The 21,044-nt window shown below is 38.2% G+C and overlaps 1 protein-coding gene across 2 annotated transcripts; it reads left to right on the top strand.

Annotated features, from left to right (window-relative positions):
- The first annotated feature begins 9,862 nt into the window (after positions 1-9,862).
- LOC123768142 (tRNA (guanine(6)-N2)-methyltransferase THUMP3) lies at positions 9,863-20,172 on the top strand. 2 transcript variants are annotated; one of them, XM_045758488.2, is made up of 9 exons: positions 9,863-9,989; positions 11,995-12,090; positions 12,705-12,782; positions 13,597-13,879; positions 14,924-15,005; positions 15,899-16,029; positions 18,465-18,643; positions 19,306-19,632; positions 19,903-20,172. In XM_045758488.2, exons 1-9 carry the CDS (start codon positions 9,882-9,884, stop codon positions 20,086-20,088), a joined length of 1,470 nt encoding a protein of 489 aa, XP_045614444.2. In that variant the 5' UTR covers positions 9,863-9,881; the 3' UTR covers positions 20,089-20,172. The 2 variants fall into 2 exon arrangements, with proteins under 2 accessions (XP_045614444.2, XP_045614445.2); XM_045758489.2 differs by having other exon boundaries at positions 9,873-10,034.
- The last annotated feature ends 872 nt before the right edge of the window (positions 20,173-21,044 follow it).

Raw genomic sequence — 21,044 nt, 5'->3', positions numbered from 1 at the left:
GTGGGGGTCCGGTGTTGGGCCCTTATCGGGATGCCCGGATGCTTCCGATCCCGTGGTGCTCTTCCACTATCTGGGTGCCGCGGGTGAAAGAGTTTATGGGGTGCCGGATAGGATGGCTCAGCCGAAGGCGCCGCCTGGTGGCCGGGTGTCCTTTGACACGTGGATGATTTGGGAAGCGTACTGCTTGCGCTTTCCGATATACAAGTTCCCGGAAATATATTAGTAGACGTCTTGCGCACAACGCTACGCCAACTGACGCCATGAACTCGACATCCCGCCCTACGGTGCGGCAAGTCTCCCTCTACCAACCACCTCTGTTTTAGTCGCCGCTCTTCTATCTACGGCCAGACACAACTAGCACTTTTGACATTCTTCTCCTCAGCGTCAACGCGTCTCCCAACATCTGTCCTGGTGCAGTCATCGGGAGGGCAAACCCTTCATGCAAACTGCACATACTCTTAAGAAGAAGAAGAAGAAGAAGAAGGAGTGGTAGTGGACCCCATACCCATCCTGTGAGTGGCTGAAAGGTTATTCACATAATGGATTCAAATGCTGGGTCACTTGTGATGCTAACTCCCAGAGATACTTATAACGGAGCCTAGGTCAAGCAGCAATAACACCTAACTGAAATCACCAATGTAAAATGCTGTGATTTCTTTAGATATGACGCTAATGTATATATATAATTGCCTTGTAACACTTATGTATATGTAATTTATATTGTATTTTTTAAATAAAGATAAAAAAAAAATTGTATATATACGAGCAGCACAAAACGTCCAGAAGACAACGCGACATAGTTGTCAGAATCAGTTAGGGAACCAAATACCTATGATCAGTCACTACAGAATCTCCCAACAGTGTGCATTTTATGAGTAAACTCTGTGACATAAGAACTTGGTCATGGTCTCACACAGTTCATTATTAAGTGTCGAGCCATTAGACCCTTCAGACCTGCCGTTATGAGGTACATGAACCTTTGCTCTTTATTCACTCTCGTGTTCTAGAGGATATCCTCTCACTGCATCCAAAGTTTGCAAGAGCAGCCTACTGATAACATTCCCCTGTATGACAATCTCGTGAGATGAGGATTTCCCAGCATTTCATGGCAAGCTCTTGACACACACTAAGCATCTCTACATAGTTTAGGCTAGTTGCATAAATGCAGATGTACCTAAATAAGATAATTAAAAAGAGAATCTTATTATTTTTTGAATGACAGTAGATATGTAGTTCTAGCATAATAGCTTATTTATTATATACAAATAGGTATATTGGCTTTGTGAGAGTACATAGCATTGGTGTTCTTACAGTCTTGCAAAGCCACCAACACGTAAAGCGTTTCGGGCAGTATAAGAGTATTAATGACTAGAATAATGATAAATTCAATAGCTAGTGTATTATGGACCCCCCCCCCCATACCTATCCTGCTGGGTGTAGAGGACCCCGTATACATCCTGTTGGGTGTAACAAACGGATGACACTTCATCCATCGCCATTCAGTTGGATTTTACTGTTACTGGGGCGAATATCTCAGAATTTAGTATGTGCATTAGGCTACAGCTTGACCTGAGCTGTGTATATTGTATGCCTTATACACTTTGAACGTGATATACTGAGTGTAGTGCAATATACTAAGTGTAGTGTGATATACTGATGTGCCAGAAGAGGACACAATAGTTTACAGTGCTTGTCAATACAGTTTACTACACGTAAACTATATATATATATATATATATATATATAGAGAGAGAGAGAGAGAGAGAGAGAGAGAGAGAGAGAGAGCACGGAAGAGTGGTATAGTTGTTATTAAACTGTGTAAGCAATGGTAAAGTCTTCTCACAGACATAATAGCAGAGGATAAAACCCCACACTGTATGTAAAGATTTACACCAGGTTTTTCGTACTCTCCCGAATGCTTTGTCATGGTCTGAGTATGTGGTCAGGACTAGGCTTGCATCTCAATGACTAATCAAATTAGTCGTCGAGATGTAGGTCTCGTCTTAATCACATACTCAGACCTTGACAAAGCACCCAGGAGAGTGCGAAAGACTGAAATCTTTACATACAATTCCAGTATTACCTGAATTTACCTGATCTTCACTAGAACTCTAGTGGCCTCGACGGGAACAGGAAGCCGGGGACTTGTCAAAGGTCCCCCCCTAACAGTTCCTGAGGATATATCACTTTTCAATTTTGTAAGCTAAATATTACTCACTGTATGCCAAAAAATATGTTTGATCCAACCCGTCCGCTCTCAACTAATACGACGTTATGGCTCGTTAGGGTAACCAGCGTACCAAATGCAAGGTGCTAGGAGAGGTCTCGGCTTACAACACCGTCATTGTTCAGGCGATGAGTCACAATAACGTGGCTAAAGTATGTTGACCAGACCACACACTAGAAGGTGAGGAGACGATGACGTTTCGGTCCGTCCTGGACCATTCTCAATCGACTTAAGAATGGTCCAGGATGGACCGAAACGTCGTCTTCCCTTCACCTTCTAGTGTGTGGTCAGGTCAACACCCTCACTGTTCGTTGCAACGGTTGGTTAGGCCAGGTGAGTGGCTTGTATGGGGGGTTAGAACGCTGGATTTTGTTTGTCACAGAAAGAACGGGCTGGCTGTTGTTGTTTTAGATCCCGTTGTGGACTTTACAGTAATGGTTGTACAACTAACCCGTCAATAGTGCCTAACTCTAGGGTACCTATTTACCGCAAAGTTAATAGAGGAATCAGGTGGGGGTGGGGGGGGAAGAGTGCCTAAACATCTCTGCCCTGCGCGTGAACCGGGGGGTAGAAATAGCCTAAGCTACTCTATCCCTTTGAGATGTATTTTTTTATTGTCTCAATAAACATACTTGAACTTGAACTTGCGCGTGAACCAGGGACCATTCGCTTGTGAATCGACTACGCTGATCACTAGAATCTCGAGGTTGATGTGACACATGCCATTCAGCGATAGGTAAGTGACCAACAATTATGTCTCGAAAACTCTACGGACCTCTTGAAGCCCTTCCACGGACCTCTAGAGATCAATGGACAACTTTATTTATTTATTTATTTATTTATTTATTTATGCATATACAAGAATGTACATAAGGAATGTGAGGATACAAATATGGTAATTACAGTCTTGTAAAGCCACTAGCACGCGCAGCGTTTCGGGCAGATTAAGATTAAGATTAAGATAACTGATTAAGAACCTCCGCACAAGAGGAATTAAGTTGCCCCAATGTAATAGTTCCTCCAGGCCAACCAAGAAGCTTTGACAGAACTAACCTTACACCAACATCGAGAGAGTAAACTTTGACCAGACCACACACTATAAGGTGAAGGGACGACGACGTTTCGGTCCGTCCTGGACCATTCTCAAGTCGATTGAGAATAGTTCAGGACGGACCGAAACGTCGTCGTCCCTTCAACTTACTTTGGCCATGTTATTGTGACTCATCGCCTGCACAGAGTAAACTTGGTTCTACACCAGCACCAGGCAGTAAGTCGCACCACTTCCCAGTGGAGTTTCGTCGGAGTTTCAGAGTTCAGAGAAGCAATTCCCTTGCCTACTTGGCAGTCTCCAGCAGCCCTTCGTTTAGTCCTCATGTGTGTACTAAACGTTGATGAATCACCGTGTATCATTTACCCTTGGGCTGTGATGTACACAACTTACTCGCTGGCTTGTACTCTGAATGTACTCCCTAGGAAAAGGACTAAGGCGCTAGTGGATTTCTTCTCATACTGGCTTTGGAAAACATGATATAACGAGTTAGCCAAAGCATTTTTTCGACGAAGGCGTCGAGTATAATTGGTTGTTTTTAATCATCCAAAGAAGAATTTCAACTTTATACAGTTAAGATAGAGCGATAATATGATCCAGCTGTTCCGTCTATCATCACACTACCATAAAGTAATTACACTATGGTAAATATACCAAACAAACATGAATGTTACAACAATTCTGCTCTGGCTAGGCTACAAGTATTTCTAGGAGCTACCACCGCTAGCTGAAGTTCTCATAAAAATGTAAACTCACCACAGAATTATTCCCACAATTTACATCATTATGTGGTTGCATGTAAACAAAAATGTATTCGAATTAAACAAAAATTAAATGTACAAGAAATGTTTATATACAGCACTCCGTTCACATGGAGTTATTGCCTAATATCTTAGTTTATATGTTTCAATTAGTTAATAACTACTGTAATTTCTTTAGCTACTCATTATGTAGTGTTCTAACTTTGCACCACAAGAACACGGGTACAGTCAGTCACCCAATAGACCACCACCACAAGAACAATGATATAAACCGCTATACACCACCGCCACAAAATACAAGACCACTTCTACAAGAAGCCTACTTTCAACCGCCACCACAGAAACACTGCTGAAGAACACCTCGGTAGTAACACCACTGCAGACCACACCACAAGAGCCTTCTACCACAACACCACAGCCACCAACGGTGACATGATGGCAATCATGCATGTCCCCAGTGTCTGCTGGTCTTACCGGGAGGTCATACCGGGAGGTGAACCCAGTAATGACAGGAGTTCCTCTTACTGCCAGCCACCATGACTGCTCAAGTTACTCCATTGTTTCGTATTCCTCGTAACCGGCCTTCGTCTCTTTCCAGGAAGGTGGTGGTGGTGGTGGTGATGATGGCGCTGTTGCTGTTGCTGTATGTACTGCTGTTGCCGGTAATGCTACAGGTGCTTCTGTTGGAATTTGCTACCAGATTTGTTGTTACTGCTGTTGGCACTGTTACTGACACTGTTACTACTGTAGGTGCTGCCATTGGTGCTCTATTGCTGTTGGTACTGCAACTGCTGCTGTTGTTGGTACTGGTTGTGCTACTGGTGGTGTTCCTGCTGGTTGTTGCTGCTGTTGCTACTGTTACTGTGGCTGGTATTGCTGTTGATGCTACTGCTATTGTTGCTGGTGCTACTGGAGTTGTTGTTGGTACTGTAGTTGAAACTGCTATTGAAACTTATTGTTGGCAATGCTGCCGTTAACATTTTTTAAAAGTAAACAAAAATTATGATACTAAGCTAATGATATTTGTTTCTAGGTCGTTAATTCCAAAAGGAGTGTAGACTATTTTAGAGTCCATTGTTTTAGTGGTAAATATTGGTTTTAATAAGTGAGAATTGGTACAACAGAATATTTATAGAATTGTATAGCTAATTTTTTTTTTAAAGATTTTAATTATTTAAGAGGAAGTCTCTATGGGATATCGACGTCGATGTGTCATATGTATATGAACGACTACATAATGTTAACTGGGTACTCCTTTGTTTCTGTTTGAAATTGGTTACCGGATGCAGTACGACACTTCACTTCCTTTGAGAGGCTACTGCAATTTAGGATACTAATTGATTTGCGCGGTATTTCTGCTCTGTGTCGAGCTCTTGGAAAGAAAAAATAAATACCCATTTCTTGTGCGGTCGGGAAAGGTACTGCCCAATTGGTTTGAAGATATATTGTACACTTGCAATTATGATGATTGATTGATAAAGATTAAGCCACCTAAGCGGTGGCACGGGCATGAATAGCCCGTAATGTAATTATGAATAGTGCTTGTATATTCAGCAAGTTCAAGGATTTCAATAAAGATGCTGCATGATATCTGGGGTTGTAGTTAATTATTGTTCTAATTACTGATTTGTGTTAAATAGTTATGTATTCCAGCATGAAGACCTCACCCTCAAAGGAACACATCTGTCTTGCAGACAGTTCAACACAGAGCGACAAAAATCATCCTGGAACTTATCAACTCTCATACTAAGAATGGTTGAGTGCCACATGATTAACACTGCAAACCAGACATGACAGGGCTGATCTCATCGAGTCCTTTAAAATAATAAATTGGAGGAGACTAACCCAGACTACTTCTTTAAAAAGTCCAGTATAACACACAAGGAGCAAAAGATTTTGTTTTCACCAATAGAGTTATAAATCCGCCGAACAGCCTACCCGCGGAAGCCGTAAATGCCAAGAATCCATTTAAAAATGAAACTGAAAAAATATTCAGGAACAATGGATGGATCTCTGGGCTGTGACACGGAGCTGGCTTCCTCTCAGCGTCGAGGCCACTAAGGGTGGTAGCTTTCGGGTAAATTTAGGTAAATTTTAGGTAGTTTTGTGTTGTATAGATTCCTAGGGGCAAGAATGCTATATTCATGCTCATGGGTTGGCAGCCCTGTGAATTTAACAAACCCAGAAAGGCCGATAGTCTGTTATAATACTATTTCTACTTGTAAAAAAGTGTAGCTAGGTTACGTCAATGTGGATGGGAACATTATCGATGTGTAGGTATTAGCTAAATCGCATACGTGTGTAAAACCTCTTTGTCCATGTACCAAACAGAGAAGTCCCATTCGTAATTCACAACCATACCAATTTTGAGATACAAGAACAACCCTCACGAAAGAATGTCTCTACAACAGTCACAAGATATATCCATAAAAGTAATCATCCAAGGTCAATACTACTAGATAATCTACCAAACGAGGATGAATGGCAACCACCAGGGCCCAGATTCACGAAAGCACTTACGCAAACACTTACGAATCTGTACATCTTTTCACAATCTTTGGCGGCTTTGTTTCCAATTATTAAACAGTTAATGAGCTCCGAAACACCAGAAGGCTGTTTATAACAATAACAACAGTTGAATGGGAAGTTTTCGTGCTTGTAAACTGTTTAATAAATGTAACTAAAGCCGTCAAAGATTAAGGAAAGATGTACACGTTCGTAAGTACTTTCGTGAATCTGGCCCCAGATCCAGTACATACTTAGTAAATTATCAACAACGAAGATACAATTATCGAATTCAAACAAATAATCAAACCACTGTTTTTCAGGACAAGCTGTTAGCCAAAACAAACAACACCTTCACCAAACAGCCCGTCTTCCTAAGGTTTGCCAACCTCAAGAAAACGGTCAATTTAAAAATGTCCTCGCCTAACTTACCAGAGGACCCAAAACAGAAAACTGGAAAGTACGCCACTTTCGCCAGTCGCTTCCTTGTTTTAGTACGGAAATTTTTGGCCTTATGTAACGCATACGAGCGAAAATAGACGTTCTTTGTAAGAGAATAGGTTCCAGCAAGTTCAACACCACCAAGCCTCTGGTGAAGCAGCAATAGAGGACTCACCAAGTTAACATTCACACTACACATCAACTTACAATCGACTTGAGAATGGTCCAGGACGGACCGAAACGTCGTCGTCCCTTCACCTTCTAGTGTGTGGTCTGGTCAACATCAACTCATATGCCACTGTATCAAAACCACCCACAGAGCCAAAGTGATTGGGCCTGACTACCCCATTTTTACCTTATACCCTCCAATCTTTGTTCAAGATTTGCTGTATCATTATCCTACATCTTCCATTACCAGCTCAATGGCTTCCTGTTCCCGTCGAGGTCACTCCATCAAACCAATTATAATTATCAAAATCAAAATCAAACCAATTAATAATTAACCGAATTATTTTAAGTTATGGCCGAAACGCTTTGCATATTAGTGGCTTTCTTAAATGTATATACTCTAACAATTAATTAACCACTATCATATTCTTCTGTATATGTTTTAATAAAAATTATTATTTGTTATTTTAAGCGGTTGCCAATTTTAAGTGTGATACTTGTGGCCTGGGAATGGGGGAACCCTCAATATAAGTCTAACATGTACTGTATGTATATACTGGCTGCCTGTCCCCCGACACAATGAATTATTATAGACCGCGAGGTCGTAACTTTATTTGAGTTACTCCAAAACCTTCAGGTGCTGAAAACCCGTTTTCTTTTGCACCGCATATGTAAGTTGGTTAGCCCTGAAGAGACTAGACTTGTGGTTCGTCCTCGAATGATTTAAGAGACTAACTCGTTCTTGAACCTATTAATGTTGATATAATAATATACATTAAACTGTGTAACAAGCTGTAACTTGCTAAGCTAAATGAATTTTGGCGTTCACTCCCTGAGCCTATTAAATCCTCCTCTAACCTTATTCACAATGCTTATTATGCTTTATGTATGGGGTTTATACCCATACATAAAGCATAAAGAGGTATGGGGTACATACCCATCCAGGGGTATGTACACCATACCCCTGGATGGGTATGGGGTACATAATAAACCTTGCATCGAGATATTGCTATAATAAACATGCTCACAGGATGCGCACAATAATCAAACTGCTGCCCACAGAATGGTATATCAATAATAAAAAAAACATTTCGCCTACCCTCCGAAGCTGTAAATGCCAAAACAATGTTGTAAATTAAAGATCAAGCTGGAGAAAATCAAGACAAATGAGGGGGGGGCCTTTGACAAGCCGCCGGCTTCCTGTCCTCATCGAGGCCACTAGATAGACAATGGCCCTAAGGTAAACAATAATGAATGATGGAGTCAAGTCTATCTCCTATGAATCTCGTCCCATATTGGCCTCAAAATGAGAATAGGAAATGTATATATTTATCTCTCAGAATGTTTGGTAATATGTTTATTGTTTGTGATGTGTGTATATGTATGTATTAACACGATTTACTGAACGGGGTGAGAATAGCTTGAGCTACCTCATCCCTTTGTGTGTATTTTACCTCAATAAACTTATTTCAATTTCAATTTTAAAATGAGATAATAGAAACGATTATTTAGCTAAAGCAAATTCTCTTTTTTTTCTGAAATGGGGCTTTGATTACTATATTTGATTGCCCGACGACAGTAATCTACCGAAAACTGCAACAAAATTGAGTAGACCTGAGACAAAGTGAAATCGGCACACATATAGTTATGCCATCTATCATCGTACTATAATGCAAGTAGAGCCACATACTGGGTCATCCATGAAGGTCAACAGACTTGTAGATGTTACTATTGCTAGTAACTAGTGCTAGGCTCGAACTTGGCTACAAGTACCTCTCCTGCACGGAGTTTACACCACCTACACCAATGGATCTCACTAAATATATATACCCTGTCAGAAGAACTATTCCCATACCTCATGTTATTTATTTATTTATATACAAGAAGGTACATTGGGTTTGTGAGAATACATAGCATAGTATTTACAATTTTGTAAAGCCACTAGTACGCGCAGCGTTTCGGGCAGGTCCTTAATCTATGAGATAATTTTAAGTAGGTAAATTCTAGCAGAATTAATAAAATATTAACAGATACATTGCAAAAAAATGAGATGAGAGAGATTAGTAAGTCATTGTCATTGTATATCATGTCATTGTATGTCATCGAATGCGAAAAAAATCAGAATTTACAGATAATTATGATACAAATGTTCAAGAAAAGTGTATCATAAGTATTTAATTAAAAACGAGGTACTACCAGAAATTTTATGGGTAGTGCATATTTATGTACACGATTGTAAACTTTCCGATTAGAAAATTAACAATAATATAATGCATAGTAACGGGGGGACAGGCAGACAGTGTATATATACATATTAGGCTTATATCGAGGTAACCCCCCACCCCCAAGTCTAATTACTAACCCTTCCCAAAACAAGCAAACTCCTGGGTACCTAATTACTGCTAGGTGGACAGCGGCATGAGGTGAAAGGAAACGCGCCCAACCATTTCTGCGACGCCCGGGATTCGAACCAGGAATTCTCAATTGTGCGTCGAGAACGAACCCGACTGTACTACCGGAACCAGGGACTAAATGAATAAAATAAATAATTCCAATAATAGGTGTATAGCATTATATAAAGTCAAGCACCGTTGGGGCTGACCAGTAACTGGATGGGTGCCCTCTGTTTCCAGTCCCCCCCAATAATGGTAAACCAGTATACACCCGCGAGAGTATACCTGTAAGAGAATATATTTAAGCCAGCAGGTTCCCACGAGTGAGTATAACCAACATGGCTCCCGGTATAACAGGTGTCGACCCGGGGAGCCTGGCGGGATTACTGCCCCAGCACGCACACATTTGTACACTCGAGTTAACAGTCGTGACGGGACTTGAGGAGGCAAGTTTACCTGTGATGTGAGAGCATGGCTGGTGCTGGTGAGAGGTGAGAGAGAGGAGAGGAGAGAGGGAGAGTGTGGCGACACACAGCTGGTCCTGGCTGCCCTCAGGGTGCTCCTGTTGGGGTCGCTTACCCTCCCAATACGGCTCGCCCATTCCCGCCATAATTGACCCCTTAACTGCTCAATTACACCTAACCCATGCTAGCACACATTGATGAAGATTAAGCCACCCAAAAGGTGGCACGGGCATGAATAGCCCGTAAATCCTAGCACAGTCCAGTCCTTACATATATATTCAAACCCAGCCTAACCCATTTCATCCTGAGCTATCCTATCCCATCCCATCCTATTCAGTATTGTTTGTCCCATTATTTATGGGGCAAATTATTTTAATGATAATTCTAATAATAAATAATTATTTAGTATGTTTATGATTCTAACCTAAATTATTCTAACTTTTGTCCAAAATGTCTTGTTTATTAGTGGCTTCATTTAATGTGCAACCCATGTACCTTCAAATATACCTCTCTCTCTCTCTCTCTCTCTCTTGTGTTCTTTGTATGCATGTTTTTTTATGAATAAAGTATTATTATTATTGCATCCCATCCCATCTGAACCCATTCCATCCCACCCAGACTCATCCCATCCAATCCAGGGACCTTTCTGGATACTATACTGATGCATTAATTTTTCCCACTGGGTTTGCTTATTAATTATCATTGTAAAAGATGTAAATTTTGTATATATATATAAAATCTGTGCAACCACGTTATAATACAGTATCCTGCACTTCACATATTCGTAACGTATGTTATGAGTTAACTGGAGCATATCTGGAGAGGGTTTCGGGAGTTCTTTTACTCCGTGAGCCCGGCCTGAGGCCAGGCTAGGTTTTGGTTTTTCATTATAAGGAACAGGAAGATGTCTTAGGGTCTTAGTAGTACACTTCAGTTCGTTCTCGATTCACATTCAGGAATTCTGGGTTTGAGGATTTTTTCATGTGGAATTTTAAACAGTTTTGCCTTAGTATTTACAGCATCAGCAGGTAGGAGATTCCATGGGTTTATAACCATATGGGTGAGAAAGCATCTCCTATTTTTTGTCGTGCATTGTGGCTTCTTGAACTTGAGGCAGTTGTCCCTTGTGTGCATTACATTGGGTCTTTTGAGTTAGGCTTGGTTGGGGTTTTGCTACATACGGTAGTCTCCCTGGCTTGGTGCCTTCTTTTGATAATTACTTGCTGTTGTTATTTAAGATTCGCTACCTGGAACAAAAAGTTCCAAGTAGCACGGGCTATGGTGAGCCCGTAGTTGACTTATTACTTGCTTGGTTGGGTTTGGTTAGATTAGGTCGAGTTGAGTTTAGGTAGGTTGGGTAGGGTTGGATTAAGATAGAACAGGATAGGATAGGTTATATAGGGTTAGAATAGGATAGGACAGGATAGGATAGGGTAGGTTATATAGGGTTAGAATAGGATAGGTTTTTATGCAAATTATACCTACCATTAGGTAAAAAAAATACAGTAAACTTTTACCAAAATATTCAGAGTAATATGGTACAGTACTACAGTACTATGAGGATAGCATAAACATCACTTGAAGACTATTGGCACATTTAGATACAGTGGATCACATATGGTATATCTTTATGTAAATAAATTACTGTACTCTAAAAGTAAGCAAAGCTAGTTATAAAGTACACACTGAAGAAGAGAGAATGTGGCTCAATGCTCATGAATACTCTGAATATTTTTAATGACTGGAGAACTCTGCTAAAAAATATAAAATAAAAACTGTAATGGCCAGCATTAGCAACATTGGGCAAAATGGTCATTGTATATTATTTGTAAATACAGTAAAGATACTAGAATAAAGAGCAATTTTATTATTTCAACAATTTTGTTTGTGCACCTTATATTTTAGTGAACTTCTTGGCAAGAAAAGCTTTGCAGTTAACTGCAGTATTCACACCTGTTTTATATGACTTTTGTTTTTCTCGGAATAGGTTGCTGCAGAAGAATGCAAGGAGAAATTGGGAGTTAATTGCGTCATAGCGAGAGGCAGAGTGTTTATTGACATAGACATCACACAAGTGGCTGAAGTAAGTTAACTGAGTTTGATGGTGTTTTAAAACTGTTAGAGTAAATAACAAATATATACAGTATAATGAAGGAAAGTGTATCCCATACCTTTTGTAAAGGATTGAAGTGCTGATTTGCTCCTTTATAAAGGTATAGTACAGACAAGATTTTTATTTATTTATTTATATACTGTATACAAGAGTTCTTACATTCTTGTCCAGCTACTAGCATGCATAGTGATTCTGGGAAGTCCTTAATCCTAATTGTCACACACACACACACATACACACATATACATATATATATATACATATACATATATATATACATATACATATATATATACATATACATATATATATACATATACATATATATATACATATCCATCCATCCATCCATCCATCCCCAGGAAGCAGCCTGTAGCTGTAACTCTCTGGTACCTATTTACTGCTAGGCTTATACAAGTTGTTTAATATAATAATGCAAGGCTAGCATAGTCTGGTTTAGGTGTGCTCTCATCACATGTAGTATTATATTTACCATGTAGCATATCTTACACAAAATCAGTTCATCATTTTAAGAAACAAAATTTGCTCTCTTTTTTTATAGTTTCTCATTTTTCCATTTACAGGTGTTTAAGCTCAGGTCCATTGATAATGTCAATGTTATACTACAGATGGTCAGTAACTTTTCCTTCCCAGAAAATAGGGTAAGTAATATACATCGTAAAAGTACTGTAGGCTAATTAATTAGAGACCATTTTCATAGTTGTAAAATAATATAAAAAACAAAACATTGTGACATTGAGCGTAACTATAATATGAGAAAAGATAGATCACTCAGTCTCAAATTCCTCCAACCACTTGGACTGGACGGTAGTGCGACAGTCTCGCTTCATGCAGGTCGTCGTTCAATCCCCGACCGTCTAAGTGGTGATTGGGTACCTTTCCTCACCCCTGTCTCATCCTTCATCTTTATCCTGACCCCTTCCAAGTGCTATATAGTTGTAATGGCTTGGCATTTTCCATTTTCTCCTCATAGTTCCTTCCTTCAATCTCAAATTCAATGGTAATTGCTGCTAGAACATGGATTAGGCAGTTATTACCACAATATCTCTTGGAATTATTCAGAAATTTAATTTTTTGTCCGTGATGGCCCAAGTGGTTAGCCATCGCTTCTTCACTCGGTTCCCTGTCTCGGTTCTTATCCTATGCTCAGATCCCTTCCATGTGTTATATAGTCACACTGGCTTAGTGCTTTCTCTTAATTTCCTTCCTTCCCTTCCCTTCCATTTTCTGTACATCATTAATGCCTGAGTAAATCTGTGAGCTTCCGTTAGAATGAATGCGTAGCATCTGATGGGTGTTAGGCTATATTCTACCAGCTGTACAACTGCTTCCCCCATTGTATTGTAAATTAAGCAATCTTGATTGGTGATATATTTATAATATTGTAATGTTTAACATGCACATCACCGATACATCTTTTTGATAGTGGGTAAAGGCAGTATCCAAATTTTTCAGGAGCAGTGTTTGGAGAGACTTTTTAAATTTGCTGAGGAACCTGACTGGAAGAAAGGCATGCATGTGTGGAAAAATGTTTTTAATTACTCTGAGGACCCCATTCAAGAGATCAGGGCCCTGAAGGATGAATATTGTAAACCCCGTCCAGATATTGATCTGAAACGGATGAAATTAACTTCAGAAATTATTGATAACCTCCCAGAAAATATTTTGCCACAACATTTAAAATCAAAGCAAGAGTCTACAACAGAAGTAACAAATGACATTGATTCCTCAGTTACAGGTATATTGGTTAAATTATTAACAAAAAAATTTGGTTGCATGGGGAATAGGGGGAGGGGGGGGGTTGTCACAGATGGCTAAAGACTGGCAATCTTAATCTAAGTATTTTTGTGATGTCAACTGTGAATGGATGAATGTCTAGCATAGTTACTACATACAATCTATCGAAGATGGCAACATTGGCATGTAAAGGAGGTTTCTTTTGGAGGAATTAGGATTCTAAATATATTTACTAAAGGTGGCGCAGGCTGTTATCTGAGCCACCTGTTGAGCATAGTAGTTACCAAACCCTACCTGATAGGGTTTGGTAAAATAAATAGCTCATAATAGAATAATGCATCAATTGAGTTGTAAAGCAGAATTCATTGTCATATATCGTGTGAAGCTGCAATAAGTGAATACTTTTGGAGACACCGGAAAAACTCTTCCTGCAGGCAGAAATGAAATCATTCAAATCTGTCCGCCCCATTGCATCATTACTTATTCCTTCTATAATATTGTCCCAAAAGAATGATCTATTAACACACTAAATATGATAATTATGTATCTTCTTGTTTAGATGTTATGAAGTATTTTATGTAGTATAGAGAGCTTGTAAATGTTAACTGGGGTTGAAGTAGGCTACTTAATAAAACACAAGAGTTCAATGAGAACAGGGTAATGTTGACTATTTGAAAAATGTAAATATAGAGATGTTTCACTACCATTGTAGTAGTACTGCTGTTATATGGACGTGGTCAAGAAATACAAATTAATATAAGAATACTGGTATTAATATTTATAGTTACAAGTTCAGCTTATTGACCAACAGTATGGCACAGCTATATCTTCATTATACTACAGTATTATCATATACAGTAATGTCAACCAAGATGTAATCCTATAATGTTGTTTAATCATTTATCCATTGTACCAGGATTCAACCTCAATGAGTTCAGGTTAGATTTTTGTAGAATATAAATGTGACACATAAATGGGACGCGTAACAAAAAAGACGACCATTCATCCACGTATATTATATTTGGTGTTCTACTTGAATCCACAGAAATGGTCACAGAAAGTGAAGATTCCTCTGACAAACAAGAAGTTCGAACTTCAGGTCCAAAGTTTAGAATATCTTGTAGCAGGTAATTCCATCTGTTTATTTTTGTCTTTAAAGAGGAACATTTATTGAAAACTTGGAAGGCATTGAATGTACAGTATTGGGAAGGGCTACATTGAGTGAAAAAATATATGTCCATATGGAGGAGTGTACAAAGCTATAAATTGACATGCCTGTAGTAGATTCCATTGTCCACCATGCTGGATATTGGGAATATTGTATTGTACGCAGATAAACACACATTAAACTAATACAACAATTAGCATCTACATATGAATATAACCGTGAGAGTAAAGCCTTCAAGAAGCTTTATATAAACATGTACTATTCTTATAAACATGTACTATTCTTATAAACATGTACTATTCTAGCCTGTAGCAATCCTCTGTACTGTGCGTGCTCTTGTGCTACGATGATGATTTTCTACAAATCGCACAACCCCTGTGTATTTCACTCCTGTATATGAATTTCCCCAGTAACCTATCATCATTCCCACATATATAAACTATCCTTATGTCTTTCTAGCCGTTCATCTGTGCTTCAGTTTATATGTTTGTCTGTCAACAATATCCAACTTGTTTCATATATTAATTATTTCTCTCCATTTGATAATAACTCGTTGAAAAGATCATGCAGTAATAAGTATGTTACAATGTAATTGTATTGTCACATCCATGATAACGTTTTTTCTTTTCATGATCCTTCCTGGGGATTCTATCACCTCTCATTATCCTTCCTAGAGACCCTGTCACCTCTCATGATCCTTCCTAGGGATTCCTACATCCTCTGAATATGCTAACCAACTACACCTCAATGTGTTCATCACCTGCCCTCCACCTGTGAATCTTACAGACACTTCAATAATTACTGAAAGACGTCATAAAAGTGTTGCTAAATAGATATCATTTATCTTTCAAGAACCGGCTTGAAACACAACTTTGGGAGCTCAGAGGCTGCTCGGCAGTTTGGTGGTGCTGTTAATGAGATCTTTGGCTGGCCAGTGGATCTTTCCAATTTTGAGCTTGAGATTCTACTTTACATTGATACAGGTATGATGATTTTGTTTTTGAATGATTATGAAGGTAAAACAAAATACTGTACAGTATTTGGTAACCCTGTCCCAATGGACATCCCCTTGAAATTCAGGGAAATATATAGGAAAAATAGTGAAATTGGTCAAGATCAAATATGGTAAGCATTGTTTTATATTTGATTGTATATTAGGTAGAACAAGTTAGCCTTTTTAAGAACCAAAAGGGTAAAGGAATAACAAACAGGAAAACTGTACAGAAAACATAATAATACCGAATACAAAAGTTTTGTATAGCATTTCAGGTTATAATTTTCAGTCATCTTCACAACTGGAGATATCTTTATGTATAGTGCCATCAGCACTTATCATAATCATCACTACAGCATGCAGGATTGTCAGGGTCTTCAAAGAGCGTATCGTATTCAGCATCACTTATGACATTACTTATGTCGCATTTCTTGAATGATTTCAGTGGTTGAATGATTGAATACAGTAAATTTTTGACTCCTTGGTAAATTTAAACAATACTCGATTGCTCGAGTCGTCCTGTTGGGTTTCAAATCATGGTCTGAAATTGCCGTCTATCTGTCCCACTTTCCTTGCATTAACCCCTTAAAGGATTCATTTATTAATACATCAAGATGTTGCATTTGACAAGTGAGATTATTATATTTTACAATTTGCCATCCTTTCTGTGCTCATATCTTCCAAGAGCCAATGGCACTGGTACCACAGGGCCACTGCCAAACATCCCTCATCTACAAGAGGTCATACATTAAAACTATGGAAACAAAGTTGCTAAAAAAATATTAGAAAGTGCACTTTTGTAAACAAAGTTGTAGAAAGGTGGCACAAGCTGAGTGAGAATTCAATGGATGCCAAAACCAGCAGTAGTTTCAAAGTGTCATGTGACAAAGAGTACTGTACTGGGAAGACGGGACACTACGAGCTGAGCTCTCATCCTGTAATTACACTTGGGTAATTATCTGAGACTTTCTTGGCCTACCTGGAGCCAAGACCTGAGTTTAGAACCCTCAAAGAGGCAAGTGGGAGCACATGGGGATTAAAGATCAATCCACAACTGAAGTGAATTGCTTAGAAAGTTAAAAATATCCCTAAACAAACAACTGATATATGAGAAAATAATGTGATAAGTGAACAATCCAAACAACTTTTGGAAAGGAAAACAATGGGTCCATAGAATTACCCAAATTGTTGACTTCCTATGGCGTCACCTGCTACATATTTACTTCTAACTTTGTTATGAAATTAAATTATTTCAGAGTAAAAATAGTTTTAATCAGGTTCTACATTCAGCATCAACATTATAGCGAGTAAATTTGTAAATCAACTATATATATACTTTTCCTGAATAAACAATTTAATATAATTAAAATATACCATATTTGTTCATTACTTACGTAATGCTAGCAGGATTTGGGGAATTCTATGGACCGCCAACAACACTTTCTCAAACTCTCGGTCTTACCAGCCATTCTCCTCAGTGTTGTGCCTCGTGTTGCATTGCCTGATTGCTTCTGCTAAGGACTGAATATTACGTTATAGATATTTTGTTTCTTCTCAAGATATTGTCCAGAGTAAAGGAGTCCTGTTACCTAGCAGTAAAATAGGTACCTGGGTGTTAGTCAGCTGTCACGGGCTGCTTCCTGGGGGTGGAGGCCTGGTCGAGGACCGGGCCGCAGGGACACTAAAAAGCCCCAAAATCATCTCAAGATAACCTCAAGATAAGGGTCTACGTATGTTTCATGAGCATGTTAGCCAACCAATGTGTGTGTCCATTGTTGCTTTGTTTTACTTAGCGGGTCACATTACTTTGAAGCAACTATTAACTTTAATTTTGTACAGTTTTACATTTATTACAGTTTTTTGTAGAAATTTTCAATTTAGAGAGAAAAGTATTGTCCAGCAAACAGTTATCTTGTTAGATTTCAAGTTATTCTGGAGATTGTGGGAAACGAACTAAACATTGTTTATAAGTTTGATTCTTGTATATTTTTGTTTATAATGTTAAAGCCAGTAATTTAACTTAATATAAATATATTTTGAGTTTGTCACGAGTTTTTCTATATACATAATGGTGTAATACATCATTTCTAGTACAATGTTGCGCATTAACTTTAGTCTTGGCCAAAATACAGGATATTGGCTACTGTGAGTTCCATAGTTATAATAATAGTGTGACATACTGTACTGTCAAAATGTATAATTGTTAACCCCATATTTGTAGAACAAATCTTGTATATTTTGTATTTTTAATGAAAACATAAGACTTTAAGATGAAAATTTTTTTGGACAAATATTAGTGCATCATATTCTCTATAAATTGCATTTTGATTACCAATCAGATCTTGTATTTTTTATCGTCTACCAAACCTGTATTATATGAGTCATCACTGTTTATATAATGGGTTAATTATTCCTTTATTTCAGAGTTTGTGTATACTGCAATTTGCCTTACCAGAGAACCTCTGTTTAGACGTAATATTACTAGTTTTGGCCGAACTAATCTACGCTCAACTATCTGTTACAATATGATACGATTAGGAGCACCACAGCCTGGGGACGTGGTGATAGACCCGATGTGTGGAGGAGCAACTATTCCTATGGAAGTAAGAATATATATTGGATTCCACTTAAAAAAAAATATATATATATACAAATTCTTGCTTATTGAAGTTATGCATGATGGTTTGTGACATGTTTACAAATTTATAGTAATTTTTTAGCGACATTTCTCAGTTTATTCAGTATTTTAAACTAAAAAAAAATTACTTTCAAATATCCTGTTTAATCTTGAAGGCTTAATAGAATAATTTGTTACATTTATCACAGACCTTGTTGCTTTCTGCAGGGTAACTTTATGCTCTTACTAGCCCGATAATGATAATTTATGGGGGATTATGTCATTTAATGACTGTCATAGCACTAACTGTTCTTATTATTTTACCATTGTCATTCTCAAGCTGGCTCTCTGCTTTTCTCCTTACCCTAATGAACTGTACTTGTCTGGTTTCCCTTAGTTCATCCTTGGTTTTTCTCAGTACTTTGTCCAGGCCTCCTCATTTTCATAGTTGATTTTCCTGCGTCATGTGTTGAATCAGAATGATCTGCTCAGAAATGCACTTTTCATAAACTCAGTGCTGATTTTTTCAAGTACTGTACTTGTTCACATTATTTCATCTTAAATATTTTTCAAATGTAGATTTTTCTCACACATTCTGTATATTGTGATACTTTTTGCTTCATTATAATGGAGTCTGTGTTTTGACAGGGCTCACTCACATACCCCAAAGCATTTCACATTGGAGGAGACAATTATGCACAGGCTGTGAAACGCAGCCGCGAAAATATAGAATATCTACTGAAGAAACAAAAGTCCATGCCAATAGATGTGGCTCAGTGGGATTCAACCAGGCTTCCTTTTAAAAACCAATGTGCTGATGTTATAGTATCTGACTTGCCATTTGGCAAACGCATTGGCAGCAGAGGAGATAATCGTGTTTTATATTACCGTACACTTCTGGAAATGGCCAGAGTAACGAGGACAGAAACTGGTCGTGCAGTGCTGCTCACTCATGACCGTAATAGTATGATGATGGTAAGTGGCACTCTTCCTCTGTTAAAGACTCAACCATTCAAACTAAATAGATATAGACTAGTATGTGTATTATGATGATGTACAGCTATTGCAGGTACTGTATAATGTGAAATATGGAAGTATGCAGATAAATAGTTAAACCATGTTAAATTATTTCTAAATTAATATAAATCATTGTTTTCTTACCTTTCTTATTTCTAGTACTGTAAAATTCTGCCTTGCTGCATATTCTTTTGCTTTTAATAATCAATTTTCTGCATCTCCTTTCAGAATATCAAGAGAGTTCATTCTCTCTGGAAGAGTTCTACATCGCGAACAATTAATATTGGTGGACTTTCTGCTGTAATTTATATTTTACACCGAACTGCTTTGCTTTCTGACCCAAACCTCAAAACTGAATCAAGTACTCGTAAACATCTCCATAAACAAGGTGATAAGGTGCCTTTGTTAGATTAGTCTATTTGTTTAACAAAGTAGTAAATTATTTCTGGAATGTACCTTACCATTATCATTTTTTGATAATAAATTTGAGATTTTAAATTTATTTCCTTTCTACCCCAAATATTTCTTGCAAAGATCGCATGATATTATAGAATGTTTTTGACATTTTCTTGTCAAGACAGTGGGTGGTATTATTTCCATTCTTATGCTAATCTTAAATCTTTTAACAATTTCAACTGGTTTTATTAATTTCTAAGATCGTAGCGATACATTCTGATTGATCTTCAAGCGGTACATTAATTATAGGTTCTGGTACATTGCTAGATATCATTCAGGATGGGAATACTAGAGCAGAAATAAATCGTCCATTATTCAGTGCTTCAATTCATCCGAGTGATGTAAATTAAAGTACAGTACAGTACATTATTTTGTTTGTTTGGGGCCCAAATGCTGTATTGGTTTTGTTTCTTGTTGGGAGCAGGGAGTCTATACTTAACCTTATGGAGGTCCTCTCTGGGCCAACTACTGACCTTCCCCAAGATGCATCCCATAGCAATTGTTTTAACTCTCGGGTACCTATTTACTGCCAGGTGAACAGATGTAGTTGATAACGTATACTACTGGGCTATACATTTTCATGTAACTTAAGTTGATTTTGTGCTTTCCCTTATTTAGTAAGAAGTGAGGTTATCAGGAGAAAGTGCTCAGTCAGTATGACTACATAGCACTTGGAATGGATAGGAGGACAAGGAGTTGGGATACGACGGAGGGAAGGAATGGTGCCTAACCACGTGGACCATCGGGAATTGAACACTGACCTGCAAGTAATGAAACCATCACTGGAAATGTATCTAGTTTTCTGTTTTATCAGTAAATTCCGAGAGGCTGACACAATATGTAACTCATGTGAGTGAAAACAACAGCAGTCTCTGGTGGTGCAGTGGTAACACACTCAGAGGTCATACAGAAAG

Source organism: Procambarus clarkii, chromosome 59 (genome assembly GCF_040958095.1).
Source record: "Procambarus clarkii isolate CNS0578487 chromosome 59, FALCON_Pclarkii_2.0, whole genome shotgun sequence".
Lineage (NCBI taxonomy): Eukaryota > Metazoa > Arthropoda > Malacostraca > Decapoda > Cambaridae > Procambarus > Procambarus clarkii.
The sequence above is the reverse complement of the archived record's forward strand: the minus strand, read 5'-3'. Positions and strand labels throughout refer to the sequence as shown.

Bases quoted from the DNA above. Each gene is read 5' to 3' on its own strand.
- LOC123768142 (XM_045758488.2), top strand. From the start codon at position 9,882: ATGGCTCCCGGTATAACAGGTGTCGACCCGGGGAGCCTGGCGGGATTA. The intron at 12,091-12,704 runs GTAAGTTAACTG...TTCCATTTACAG, and splicing joins ACATCACACAAGTGGCTGAA to GTGTTTAAGCTCAGGTCCAT. The intron at 12,783-13,596 runs GTAAGTAATATA...CAAATTTTTCAG, and splicing joins TTTCCTTCCCAGAAAATAGG to GAGCAGTGTTTGGAGAGACT.